The 14,672-nt window shown below is 49.6% G+C and overlaps 1 protein-coding gene and 1 pseudogene across 1 annotated transcript in view; one reads left to right on the top strand and one right to left on the bottom strand.

Moving 5' to 3' along the window:
- The window catches only part of ACOT7 (acyl-CoA thioesterase 7), a 101,071-nt gene extending 97,784 nt beyond the window's left edge, over nucleotides 1–3,287 (bottom strand). The window contains 1 exon segment of the mRNA XM_045546280.1: nucleotides 3,059–3,287. Within this exon segment, the coding sequence (XP_045402236.1) occupies nucleotides 3,059–3,195 (137 nt within the window). The 5' untranslated portion in view covers nucleotides 3,196–3,287.
- Nucleotides 3,288–6,955: 3,668 nt separating this feature from the next.
- LOC123636215 lies at nucleotides 6,956–7,016 on the top strand (annotated as a pseudogene).
- The last annotated feature ends 7,656 nt before the right edge of the window (nucleotides 7,017–14,672 follow it).

The following is a 14,672-nucleotide window of genomic DNA, read 5'->3' as shown; positions in this document are numbered from 1 at the left end:
CTGAGACATTAAAGGCTATCCCAGAACCTGCATCTCTGATAACACCCCATAGTGGCCTACCTGGCTGTCCTAAGGTGGGGCTCTCAAAGGAAAACTGTTCTTTTTGTGAGTTCACGTGCCTGGAACTCAGCTAATGGTATTAATCCTCACAATAACCCTAAGACAGACACTATTACTATCTCCATTTTACAGATAAGAAAAACTGAGGTTAAGCAGGGTTAAGGAGTGTGCCTATAGCCACACACCACCTGCGATAGGCAGAGCCAGGATACGAACCCAAGCCATGAGCCTGAGCCTGCACCCCACTTTTCAGATAAAAAGAGCTTCCATTGACTTACAATGTGCTGGCCATTCTGCCAGACACTAGCTACATTTTCTTTTATTCAACCTCAGAACAAACCATGAGAAAAGGGGGACACAAAAAGGTTAAGCAGCGTGCTTCAGGTCACACAGCTAGCAAGGGGCAGAGGCCGAATGTGCCCCTGGGCCTAGGCCTTAAGAGCTGCCTCTGACCACCACCCTCGCCTGCCTTTAAAGCCCTAATTCCATCAACAGTGTCAGAACTGAGAACATGTGACACTCTAACTGTCAAGGATGGAGACCCCCTGAAGGCAGGAACTGAATTTTCCATGCTTTGGTTTCCCTCCTGGTGCTCTGCTTCTCAGTGGTGTCCAGTGAGGCCTTGTTAAATTCATGGGCTTGGCTGTGCTAGGCCAGGAGCCTCCTCTTTCAAGTACCTCTTTCAGGGTGTCAGCTCAGATGTCCTTAAAGGGCCCCCCACCCTGGTATAACCACTCTCCAGCGTCCTGGGGCTTCTTCAGATCAAGCCTGCGTCACATCAGCCCTCTTCACAGCGCCCGCTTGGCAGTCACGCTCTGTACCTGAGGCTCACCTCGGCCAGGCACCCTGCTCAGGAGTCCCACCGCCAAAACAGTCACTTAAAGATAATACGGGCCGGGCGCGGTGGCTCATGCCTGTAATCCTAGCACTCTGGGAGGCCGAGGCGGGTGGATTGCTTGAGCTCAGGAGCTCGAGACCAGCCTGAGCAAGAGCGAGATCTCGTCTCTACTAAAAATAGAAAGAAATTATCTGGCCAACTAAAATATACATATAGAAAAAATTAGCTGGGCATGGTGGCGCATGCCTGTAGTCCCAGCTACTCGGGAGGCTGAGGCAGGAGGATCGCTTAAGCCCAGGAGTTTGAGGTTGCTGTGAGCTAGGCTGACGCCACGGCACTCACTCTAGCCCAGGCAACAAAGCGAGACTCTGTCTCAAAAAAAAAAAAAAAGACAATATACAATGGTGAATGTGAGAGAGCAAGAAGCAGCCCAGTAGGTACACTGAGTGAGAAAAAGCGCACGTACATGCCTGGGAATGGATGGAAGTGTCTAAAGCTATACAAAAATCTATTAACTGTTAGAAGCTCATTGAAAAAAGACAATACATAAAGACTGGCTATCCATCATGCCGAAGAGGTAAATAAAAGCCCAGCCCTCCATGGTAGATTTAAATCAATTTTTTATTCAGGAGCATGGTGGGAAGAACACTGGATTTGGAATCAGCCCCTGGAGCTCTTGGAGCAGGATGACCTTATAGTTACTATGTCTCCTGGAACCCCCACTTCCTCCTCCACACAGGTAGGGTGGAGGTCCTTACTATTTGGACAAAGCAAGTGAGATGAGACAGGTACAACAGTGAAGCCCAAGGTCCCCCAGCCAGTTCTTAGCAGAACTAATTCAAGGACCTGGTTGGTCCAGGCCCATGTCTCTCCAAACATCAGTGACTTCTATCATCATTGTCCCAAAGAACTCCAGAGTGGGTGGGGCCGGGGCAGCCACGCAGCCAATAGCAAAGCAAATGGAGCAGGGCTCCCCGAAAGACTCCCGGTCTGTGGAAAAGTCAAAACTGACCTTGAGAATAGGAAAGGACCTGCACCAGGCCAGAAGACGGGACTGGGGGTCAAGAAGCTCCATTTATCCAGCACTTACTATATGCCCAGCCTTCCGGGGAGATGCCAACATCCACAGAAAGGACACTTGCCTCTCTTGTAATTGGCTTGGACTCAAGGTCAGTGTGATGCCTGACCCCCAAGCCTGAAGAACGCACCCCCAAAGCAGGAAGCAGCTCTCACTCTTGGTGGTCCATCAAGCAGGACAGCACCAGCTGCAGGCCACAGTGCCTGTGCAGGCAGAGGCTAAAGGCCCAGCCTCCTTCCCCAAATGCTGCCTCGCCTTTGCTTCAGATTCTGCTGAAGGGACCTACAGAGTAACCTTGAGGCCGCCCTCCCACCTCTTATGGGAAATTGAGCTAGTTCATGATGTCCAGCTTCCTCTGAGGGCCTACATCTGTCTACCCCATCAGCATCCGCTGGAGGAAGGACGCGGGGGTGGGGGGTGCGCTCAGAGAACAACCCTTTGCCCCTATTGTGCGAGATGCTTTCAGGCCCAATGGACCACTCATTCCCTTTTCTTAGCAGCAAATTGAGACCAAGAGTCTTATCCGTTCTCCTTGTAATACCTGCTCTCTAAGAGCCGAGGCAGTGCACTGAGAGGACAACAGACCCCAGCCCCCTCCCACCGAAGGGCGCGAGCGGCTCTGCGTACCCGCCCTCCACCTCTGGGGCTTGGGTTGGGTCCGCACAACCGCCGAAGTAACGACCCCGAGTCTCCAGAGGCGAAGCGGGACTACTGGGCCGAGGCTCCGAGGCGCTCGGGCAGGGGCCGGGGCGAGCCCGCAGGTGCCGGGGGCTGTGCACCGACCCCCGCCGGCGCCGGACCCTGTCCCTGCCCCTCCCCGCCCGAACGGCCCGCGCCCGCGGCCGCCGCCCAGGGGATGCGGCCCGGAGGCCGGCGGGAGGAGCCGGGAGGCTTCCTGGCTTCTCAGCATCGCCTGGTTGAGGCGGAGGGGCGACCCCCGCCCCGCCCCTCTCGGCACCGGCAGGTGGGGCCCGGACGGGGGCGGCTGCTACGGGTGGGGACCACGCGGCGGGTAGGGCAGGCCCAGGGCGGCGGCCCAGCGGTCCCGGCCGCCGCCAGCGCCGCGAATCCCCGTCTCTTACCGGCAGATCTGGATGGCGGACGGCGTCTCGGCGGCTGGGCCCGACATGCTGGCTGCGGCAGCGGCGGGCGGCGGCGGCGGAAGAGTGCAGGTGTCGCGCAGACCGGGCGCGGAATGAATGAGCCGGGGCGGCGCCATGGAGGGGGAGGGCGGAGGCGGAGCCGCGCCGCCGGGGAGGCGGGGCCTGCGCGCCGGGGGCGAATCGAACGCGGCCTCCTCGCGCGGGCCCCGCCCCCGCGCGGGCCCCGCCTCCCAGCCCGCTCCGGGGGCCGCCAGGGCCGCTGCCTGCTCTAAGCGGGCGTCCTACGCTGGCGGCGGCGTGGGCCGCGCCGGGGCGCCGCTTCCAGAAGGTTCGGCGGCGGCTGGGCGGCACCGGCGCGCGGAAGTCCCGTGGGCTGCGGCTGCAGCGGCCGGCCCCAGTGTGGCCTGAGTCGCGGAGCCTGGCGGACGCGGCGGCCGGCCCTCCAGCGAGGCGGCCGACGCTGGTGCGGGGCGTTGCCGCCGCCCGCGCCCGGGATTCGCTGCCCGCCGGGCCTGGGCGGCCGCTGAGGTCAACTCGGAAGGCCCTGCCGGGCGCCGGGCCGGCCGCCCCGCCCGACCCCGCCCCCACCGCCGCCTCTAAAGTCGGCCATAGGGGAAAATGGAGGCTATTTCCTGTAAAGGAAGGTCTGTCCCGCGGCTGGGAAGCCCGCGGACGGCCGGCGGGACAGGGTCTCTGCCGCGGCTGCGCGGCGCGGCACGAGCCGGGGAGTGAGGGGGCGTCTGTCCGCACCGTCCACACCGGTTTCCCCGCCAGCGCCAGCCTCATCCTGCTGTGCAAGTGCCTCAGTGGCCAGACCCAAAGGTGCCGATCTGTTTGCATGGCACACGCCACGCTCTGCATTGGCGTCCAGGCCAAGTCTGGGTCACAGAATCCACCAAAAACACCAAAGAGTTCCCGGGAAAGGCGGTCACTCCTGGCTGCTGGAATTACAGAGAGCGTTTTAACTGCCTATGCAGTTTGACTTCTCCCACATTTTCTACGGTGAGCATAGATGTGTACTCAGATTAAAAGTGAGTAAATAAAACCCACAGCATTCAAGCTCTCCAGTGCAATTTGAACAACCTGTTTATACTCAGCGGGGTAGCTCTGAAGGAACGAGACCGCAGAGGCAGCCCATAGCATGATCTAAAACTCCCAGGAACAGAGGGGTAGCCCTAATCAGGCCTCTCTGTAGTTTCATGGCTTTATTACACTGAGTTTAGTCTCCTTGTGCGAGTTAAGTTCGCAAGCATCGCTGGCCACCGAGCCTGCCCAAACACCGCCTCTTCCCAGTAAGGTGCTGACAGGTGTTGAGGTGGGTGGAAGCAATGAGGGTTGTGGAGTCTTAGGCAAGGCAGTTTCCTTATCTGTTAAAAGCAAGTGATGACACTCACTTTCCTAACCTTATGTTGCCTGAGCTAGAGTGCCATGGCCTCAGCCTAGCTCACAGCAACCTCACACTCCTGGACTCAAGCGATTCTCCTGTCTCAGCCTCCCTTGTAGCTGGGGCCATAGGCGACCACAAGCAGCACCAGGCCTCGCTAATTTTTTCTATTTTTAGTAGAGACGGGGTCTCGCTCGGGCTGGGCTGAACTCCTTAGCTAAAGCAATCCTGCCGCCTTGGCCTCCCAGAGTGCTAGGATTATAGGTGTGAGCCACCAGGCCTGGCCACTTTCCTAACCTTTGTGAGGATTGAGGTAAGGAACATAAAGAACCCAGCAGTTTAATAAATTAGGGCTGCCTTCCTCTTCCCTCCTCTCACATCGTTTCTCTAAACAGCCCTTCCCGGATGTAAGTACAATGTAACAAGGACTTACCGAGGCCCTGCCCTGTGTTTTAGGTGTACTCCTGTGAGAATATTCTGTTCTTCAAAAAGTTCAACATCTACCAGGTGTGGTGACCAGTGCCTATTGTTCCAGTTACCTAGGAAGCTGCCCTGGGAGGATCCCTTGGGCCCAAGAGTTCCAGGATGTAGTGTTCTACCATCAGGCCACCGCACTCCAGCCTGGGAGACCCAGAAACCCTGTCTCTTAAAAAAAAAAAAAAAATTCAAAATCAGATTGGCTGATTGGTAGACAAATCGGGGACCCAAACAGCCTGACTCAGCCACACACTGGACTAGAGAAATTCCTAGACTGGAGGGATGGGCTGAGTGGTTTAGGATTAAACAGCCTGATCCCTTCCAGAGGGGGGCAAAAAAGTGATGCAGAACAACACCACTTGTGGAAAAGGGTGTGGATACCACAGAGGACCTAGGAAAGGTAGTAACGGCTCAGCCCAGGATACTCTGTAGAGAGAAAATGATGGTCTGGGCGATTATTTATGCTATTATCCTGTTTTCAAGGATAGCAGTGGGGGTGGCCAGGGTAGGGGAGTCCCTTAGTAAAAACCTGGTGAATTATTTTAGCCATGGTGCTGTGGAGTTTACACCGATCTTTCTGGTCCACAGTCTCTCACTTTCCCATCTTAGGTTTTTTTCTGCTTTTTCCTCAAGCTACTGGGCCATTTCTATCCCTTATTTTCAGCAAAACTTCTCAAAAGACCTATTTATAAACACTCCTTCTGGCCAGGCTCACACCTGTTATCCCAGCACTTTGGGAGGCTGAGGCAGGAGGATCGCCTTGAGGCCAGGAGTTTGGGGTTGCAGTGAGCTATGTTCCTGCCACTGCACTCCAGCCTGGGTGACAGAGCAAAACCTAGCCTCTTAAATAAATAAATACATACATACATACACCCTCTCCCCTCCTCCCATTCTCCTTTGAACCCATCCCATTTTATTTTTTCATTCTACCACTAATTTATCAAGGTCACTAATTCCTTTCAAATTGCTAAATCCAATATTCCATTGTCAGAACTCATCTTCCTTGACCTCTCAACAGTATTGAATAGACATGACCCCCTCCTCTTCTGGAAATGCTTCTCCCTTGCTTCTATTTTCCCTCCTCCCTGGCCACTGCTCAGCCTCCCCACCCTCCTCTCAGAACTTCGGAGCAGCCCCCAGCAGTGCTTGGATTCTTGAGGTCTCATTCTGTCTCATCCTTACTGAAAACTCAGCACTTGTCCACAAGGCCAAATCAGAAGAATGAGAACAAGTGTTTTGGGGAGGAGAAAAAAGATTTACTTTGCTGGCAAAGGAGGAAAAGTGGCAGACCTTCTCGTTTCAAAATCCAAATTTCCTGAATGTGAGCAGAAATACAGAGCTTTTAAAGGATGGGTTCTCAGCTTCAGGCAATTACTGTGGTTAACTATTCTAATCATCCCATCTCTACCAAAGACAAAGCCTTCGAACTCAGCCAGCCGACTACTTGGGGACTGGTGGCAGCCACCTGGGATAAGAACCAAGGGCCCTCTCTCTGCCCCTCCCTACCACTGGCCTGAGGCAGGGATGCGGGCTTCAGTTCTCAGAAAGAGTGGGGGAAGCTTCAAAGAGACAGAAAACATTCTTGCCGCTTTTTTTTTCTTTCCAGGCCATTCCCTGATACTCTCAATTTTACACATCCATGTCTAAGGGAAGAGAGGCGACTACTCTATTACATCATGACTTTAAATCCCATCTATACTACACACGTCTCTGGCCAACCAGACCTCTCCCCTAAATTCAGACTCCTGAATCCCCTGTCTGTACTTAGTCCCCCTCCAGTGTGTGAAAGGCATCTCACACTCCCCTCGCCAGAATACTCCCTCAGACTCGCCCCTCCCGCCCCCATCTCAGTAAGTTGCAAGCCCTTCCTTCCAGCTGCCCAAGCTAGGAGTCATCCTCAGTTCCCCTCTCTCTTTCACACCCTCCTCCAAACCATCAGCAAATATGCAGGCTCTAGTTCAACAAAAATCTCAGATCCGAACACTTCTTACTGTGGCATTCAAGAATCTGCCCTAGTGCTCACTTCGGCAGCACATATACTAAAATTGGAATGATACAGAGAAGATTAGTATGGCCAAATAAAAAAAATTTTAAAATTAAAAAAAAAAAATCTGCCCCAAACCCACAGCCGCACTTCTGACCTCTTCTACCACCCTCTCCCGTTGTCACATAGCTTCAGCCACTCTGACCCCACTGATGATCCTTGAATACACCTGATGTGCCTCAGGGCCTTTGCACTTGTTCCTCCCTCTGCCTGGACAATTCTTTCTCAGGCAAACAACTGTGGATGGAAAAATCCAAACTCTGAAATATTTGAAAGAGGTTTATTTTGAGCCAAATTTGAGGACCATGGCCCGGAGCCACTCCCAAGAAGCCTTGAGCAAGTGGACTCACTGTGGTTGGGCTACAGTTTGGTTTTATATCTTTCAGAGAGACAGGGGTTACAGGTAAAGTCATAAATCAATAAGTGGGAGGCACACATTGGTTTGGCCCCAAAAGGTGGGACATCTCGAGGGGAGGGTGCAGTTACATGTTATAGGTGGGTTTAAAGATTTTTTGGCTGACAATTGCCCAAGAGAGTTAGGCTTTATCTAAAAGACCAGAAAGGAAATGCTTAATTTAAGATAAAGGTGTGAGCACTCTGGGAGGTCCAGACATGAGGATCTTTCAAGTTGAGATAAGGATCTGCTGGGATGCTTGAGTTAAGATGGGGGCTTTCTAACTTTCAGGTGATGCTAATGTGATACCCCTAATGTGATACCAAAATCAGGCTGGGAAGTAAACCACTCTATATTTGGTTAACAAAACCTGCCTAGTGGGATTTTACCGTCTGTGAGCATGACTCATCTGGCCCCCTTAGGACAAAATTTTGAGCAAAAGAAAAGATCAGAGTTCAATTCTCACAACACCTTCTAAATAAGGCCTTCCCTGGCCACTCTTACCTGAAACCGCAGTCTCCTCAACCTCCTCCAATACTCCCTATCCTCCTCCCTGGCCTATTTTTCTCCTTAGCACTTAACACCATTCAACATACATTTTACTTACCTATTTGTTGTGTCTTCCCCAACCAGACTATGTAGGGTAGGAATTTTTTAATTCCTATAAAGGGCAGCCACACTCTTTTCCAAGATTTTTAATCACTGCTGTATCCCAAGCTCCTAGAGGAGTGCCTAGCACATAGTGGGTGCTCAATAAGTATTTTATGAATGACTTAATCAACAGAGATAATTGATTCACCAATGGCAGATATTTAATTCATTATATTTAATGTATACTCTTTCTTTAGACTAGAAATGTGCAGAAACTGTTGTTTTTTTTTAAAAAAAAAAACTTTAAATATATTGTTTAAAAAATTTATCCTAATTTTTATGGAAGGACACTTATGAAATTGTAGATAGTAGTAACCTTTAGGTAAATAGTCATTACTTTTCATTTTACGTATTTTTGTACTGTTACCACCTGACCTCTTATCTGTTTTATTATTTTTCTTGCCAATATGGAGTACGGGCTATGAAGCAGCAGGAAGTACTCTCCACTGATGGTGGAATATAAGTTGGTACATCTCTTTGGCAAACAGTTGAAAATATTTACTAAAGTTAATAACAACCATACCCTTTGATCAGCAACTCTATTACTAGGTATATATTCTATACATTGAGCATGAGTGCCCCCAGATGCTAAAAAGATGGTTCATAACAATACTTTGTAATCACCCAACTGGAAATAACACCAAACGTCCCTCAACAGTAGACTGGATCAGTGTATTGTAGCATACTCATGAATGGAGTACCAAATGGTCATGAAAACCAATGAACTCCAGTGACACAACAGGAAAGCCTCAGGATATTGAGGAAAGGAGAGAAGCTATAAAAGACTACATGCAGTATTGAACTATGCCCATAATGACCTGAAACTCTGTTAGGAAAGCGTAAGTAGGTGGTAAAGCTATAAAGAAAACAAGGAAGTGATTATCACAAAACATAATGGGTCCCTCTCTGTGGGAGGACAGGACTGTCACCAGGGTCAAGTTGGGGTGGGGAGTGTTAATGTTTCCTCCTTTGACCTGGGTGATTGTGTACGGGTTTATAATAACTGTTTTACTGTACATATATGTTTTATGCTTATGTTCATGTTTATGTTCTGTTTCTATCACAATTTTTAAAAATTAATGAGGTATCTGGGAAGTGAGGTTAATGGGCCATTTTTTTTCTTTGTATCTTTTGGGAAGTAGCGAGCCTTCCTGGTGGTTAAGGGTGTGGACTCGCCAGTCCAATTCCTGTGTTGGTAGCACAGCTTCACTTCCTGCTTGGGCACCCAGAGCCCTAGTTGCTGCATCAGTAATTGTTGTGAAAACTAAACAAATAAGGGATAAGAAGCAATTAAGCATCCCAAAACATTAACTATTGGTTTCCTTAACTCCATTAAACATAAGAAATATTGTTTTTTAAGCTGAAGATTTGTTTCTTGTGTGGCTTGAATTCATACCTCAGAGCTCTAAAACAGAAGAGGCCTAAGAGCAGTCAAGAGACTCTCTGGGACAGAAGAGGAGGGCCCGTGGGGAAAGGGCAGCAGGAGAGCCTCACCAGGCTGTGTGGCCCCAGGTCAGCTCCTAATCCATCTGCGCCTCATTTCCCTCCTTGGAAACACTGGAGAGGCCCTAGTACCCGGCCACAGGGTTGTGGTAAGGAGCCAATGAGTGGACATCAGAAAGCACTTGGAACCGGGCCTGGCACAGAGGAAGAGCAGTGCACAGCTTCGTGAACTCCCACGAGAAGCCCAGCTGCCCTGAGGTGCTGGGGGCTGTGGGGATGGATTTGACCAGGGGGGATTCAGATGGTCTCGGGCCAGGAAGGAGACTCCAACCAGCTCAAGCTGGGATTCATGGGGAGAAGAACCCTGCAGCATTCTCCAGGCCTGCCACGCCCTCCTAGGTGTCAGACCCAGGATGTAGCCAGGAGAGAAGGGGACCCAGTCCCTCTGTCCACGCAGCTTATCTGTTTGTTTTACTGTTAATAGTATTTAGCCATTGTGTTTATCCTCTTCAGAGATGATGGGCGTTTCCTGGCTATGCCTCTTGTCCACTCAAGAGTACATTGCCAGCAGGAAATCCATGTAAATAGTGAAGAGTGACTCTCTGTTCCCAAATGGATGACAAATGTCCCATGAATGAACAGAAGCGGCTACTTGGAGAACAGCCCCCAACCTCAAGTATATCCTGCTACTAACTTAACCTTTAAAGTTAAGTGTCCTGTGCTTTTCTGGGCAGAGTGGCTAAAGTCAAATGCCCTGACCCCAGAATGAGCCACTCCAAAGAAACCTAAAACTAATAAGCGACCCATTTGAAAGCAGGACCCATAATCCAAGAGGGAAAGTCAAGAAAAAATGGGTCATTATGTGGAGAAGAAAAACACCCATGAGTTTAGAATAGACATAGATTCATTTCCCAAAAGAAGCATTTAGAAATCATCTCTTCGACTCTAAGTAGGTCAAACATTAAATCTAGGATTAAAGCCATGCCCGGTGCCTGAAAATTAATGGGGTTAGTGAGAGGAGATTGTCAAGTTGCCTTTTTTTTTTTTGAGGCAGGGTCTTGCTCCGTCACCCAGGCTGGAGTGCAGTGGTGTCATCACAGCTCACTGCAGCCTTTCACTCCTGGGCTCAAGCGATGCCCTTGCCTCAGCCTCTCAGAGTGCTGGGATAACAGGCATGAGCCACCGTGCAGGCCCAGAGCGCCTTTTGCCGGCGTTCTCTGCTTGCTGTGCCCCAGCAGGGCACTGGGTCGCTCACCTGTGGTCCTGTGGCTCCACCTAGGGGCCGAGCAAATTCCCAGACACCAGAGCCCTTGCTCCACCCAGGCCCAGCCCACCGGGAGATCTTGCTACAAATCAGAATAAACTTTCCTTTACTTGAATTTTTTAACAGGAACTCTGTGATTATGACAAAAAACACGCAGAGTCAAAAGTAATTCTATTTTCCCCCCACATGTGATAATAAAAGGCTGGGATATAATTATCTGTTTCTCAAAGGCCGTGGAGAAAAAAGATGTTGGTTTTGTCCATCAAATAGTTGCTGTTTGAAGAGCCTAGGGGCCCTGATTTGATAGAAATGCTCACCCTTACAGATGAAGAGATGCAAAAAATAAAAAAATAAAAGGACAAAAAAGAAATGCTTCCTTTGAGCTGGCAGGAATGTGTGAGTTGTGACAAACACACCGGAGGGGACTATTCCCGTCTCCCAGCCCCACCCAGGTGAGTCACCCCGTTCTCTGCCGGGAGTGGCTCCCCAGACAAAGGACTGCTTTCTAACCAGACTCTGCCTGGCCAGGGTAAGCTGGGTGAGACTGCCACACGTTCATCTCAATGCCCAGAATCACACAGAGAACAGAACTACCTTTTCTCCTCCTCAGGACAATGACTCCGGTTGGATTTGGTATCAGCATAAATATCCCTGTGGGGGTTCCCAGCTGGCCATGAGGGGGCCAACTAGTTTGGTGAACGCATTGTAAGAACGAGGGATCCAGAGCCGTGAGCCCACCACCAGGCACCTGCTAGCTGTGTGGCCTCAGGTAAGTTCCTCGACACCTCTGTGCTTCAGTTTCCTCATCTACAAAATGAGGATAGTAACAGCATCTACCGCCCAAGGTTTCTTATAAGGATTAAAGGAGTTAACACATCTAAATCATTGACCTCAGTGTCGCTGCATAGGGAGAGCCCAACACATGGTAGCAACATCATAACTCATCAATGATGGTCCCCCTCAGGTGCCAACAAGCATTTAGTGAGCATCTTCTGTAACCCAGGCTCTGTGCTGGGCGCTGATATCTGACCTACACTGCTGCACGGTACAGAAACTACCTAGCCAGTTCTAAGTAAGACATACATGCAGAGAAATACAAAATCGTAACTGCACAGCTCAGTTAATTATCACAAAATGAACACACCTGTCCCCCAGATCAAGAAAGACATCCCCAGCACCCCAGAAGTCCCCTCTTGCTTTCTCCCAGATGGGGCACCCGTCCTTCCGGAGGGTAATCACCAGGCACATCAGTGCTGTGGCAGCAATTTGCTCATGGGTGTGGCCATGCAGCATTCCATCGTATGGGTTTAAGGCTTCTTTGCAATTCTCACCCAGAGTTTCACAAAAGTGGTGTCCTCACTCTTCCTTTATGTTTCTAGACCTTTTTCCCTAAAACCCCCAGCCTCGACTCTCAGGTCCTCAGAATGTGCCCGCCTTCTCCCTCCTTGTGGCAGTCAGGGCAAGCACACGCTATTGGTAAAATTGCACTTATAGAGTCGCTGGACCCTGAGGTTGCCACAAACTTTCAATTTGTAAAAAATGCAATATCTGTGATGCACAATAAAGCAAGGTGCAATAGAGCAAAGTATGCCTCTACTTTTAAAAAACATTCCAGTTTTCCAAAGCTGTTCTAGAGAAGAAGAACTAACTCAGCCAATGGCATTAATTCTCCTGGCTTTTTTTTTTTTTTTTTTTTTGAGACAGAGTCTCACTCTGTCACCCAGGCTGGAGTGCAGTGGTGCCATCATAGCTCACTGCAACCTCAAACTCGTGGGCTCAGGTGATCCTCCTGCCTCAGCCTCCTGAGTAGCTGGGACTACAGGCATGTGCCACCACACCTGGCTAATTTTTAAATTTTTTGTGGAGATGGGGTCTCACTATGTTGTTCAGGCTGGTCTCAAACTCCTGGCCTTAAGTGATCCTTCTGCCTCGGCTACAATCTTTAAGAAACTAGCTAGCAGCTGTTAAGTTTCAATGAAGTATCAAAGAAAAATATCTGCAAATTTCTAAACAAATTATTAAAATATTCCTCCCTTTTCCAACTATGTATCTACAAGAGGTCAGGTTTTCTTCATATATATTTATTTTCCTAATTCCTCATTAAGTTCACATCTTCATATACGTAACAAAGCAACGTATCACACACAGTGAGGGCAGCAGAAGTGAGAAGCCAGCTGTCTTCTGTGAATCCAGACAGTAAAGAGTCACAATGCTACGAAACAGTGCCACTCTTCTTTCCAAATGTTTTTTGTAAAATACAGTTACGTTAAAATTGAAAATATGCTATTTATGCTAATATATAATTATTATTTTAATGAATTAATAAATATTTTTAAATTTTCTGTTTTAATTTCTTTTTTTTTTTACTAGCAGGATCAACCAGGTATGTTTTAATTTCTAATATAGTAAAATCAACAGATAAAAGTCGCACAGTTGATTAAAAATGTTTTGTAGCAATGATAACAGGTATGGTATACCTAGTGTATTAGTTTTCTGTGGATGCTACAAAAAATCACCACACACTTGATGGCATAAAATAACAGAAATGTATTATTTTTTCTTTTTCTTGTATATTCTGCTTATGTAAAATAACGGAAATTTAATCTATCAGATCTTGATTTCAGTAAAGAGGCCCTGAATCTGAAATCAAGGGCCAGGAGGGCCATGCTCTATCCTAAGGCTCTAGCAGAGGATCCTTCCTTGCCTTGTCTGTCTTCTGGCGGCCTCGGGCGGCAGCTGCAGCCCTCCAGCCTCTGCCCCATCTGTCTCTGCCTCTTATTCTCTCTGTGTCTGTGTGCTCTCCTCTTCTTACAAGGACACCAGTCATTGAATTTAGGGCTCACCCTAATCCAGTATGACCTCATCTTCATTTAGTTATATTTGAAAAGATCCTTTTCCCAAATAAGATCATATTTTGATGTTCAGAATGGATGTGCGTGGGGGCACTATTCAACCCACTCTACCTGGTGCACTAGTGGCAAGGAACGCCCGAACAGTGTGACATGTCAGGAAGTAAAGAAAGATGGGGAAAAATTGGCTGGGCTTGGCATGGCATGCCTGTAGTCCCAGCTACTAGGAAGGCTCAGGTGAAAGGATCGCTTGAGCCCAGAAGTTCAAGGTTGCAGCGAGCTATGATTGTGCCTCTGCACTCTAGCCTGAGCAACAGAGCAAGACTGTGTCACAGAAAGAAAGGAAGGAAGGAAGGAAGGAAGGAAGGAAGGAAGGAAGGAAGGAAGGAAGGAAGGAAGGAAGGAAGGAGAGAAGGAAGGAAGGAGGGAGGGATGGAGGGAGGGAGGGCAGTAGGGAAGGAAGGAGGGAAAGGTGGAGGGAAGGGGGAATAGAAACTGGATGGAAAGTGACATTTACCTTATTGCTGCAGGATAGCATGTGCCCCTGAGGATCTGTCCCACCCTCTCCTGGCCACTAGGCCAGTAACAAATGTTAAGACATACATAGCCCAGCTGGGGTACGCTGGGCCTGGTAAGAGAGGACAGGGACCACCCTAAAGGAGCTGCAGGTCCTCCACAGTTGATGTGGGACTCGATTCAGAGGGTGCTAAGTCAAAGAGGGCAGGAAATGCGGTTGGATAAGGGAGAGTGCATTGCTTTGGGAGCACTGTCCCAGGCTGTGGGTTTCCCACCCTAGCATGGAGATGGTGTGAGCACACTCGCGTGGCTAGGCTGCCTCCCAGCGGCATGGACGAGGTGATGGCCCCAGGAAGTGAGACCTACTGTGGAAGGGGGTTTCAATGCCTCAAGAGGGGACTGAGCTGCAATGGACATACTATATAAGGCTAGAACCCCCCAGATAACTATGGTCCTTGGGAAGATCTGGAGGGTGCACCAGTTACCAAATTAGTAAGGGAGGCACAGTGAAAGCACACCAGAATCACTAAGAAGTACAGCAGTGTCCAGCAACAGAGGATGTCATTCCAGG

Source organism: Lemur catta, chromosome 3 (genome assembly GCF_020740605.2).
Source record: "Lemur catta isolate mLemCat1 chromosome 3, mLemCat1.pri, whole genome shotgun sequence".
NCBI classification, from domain to species: domain Eukaryota; kingdom Metazoa; phylum Chordata; class Mammalia; order Primates; family Lemuridae; genus Lemur; species Lemur catta.
The sequence above is the reverse complement of the archived record's forward strand: the minus strand, read 5'-3'. Positions and strand labels throughout refer to the sequence as shown.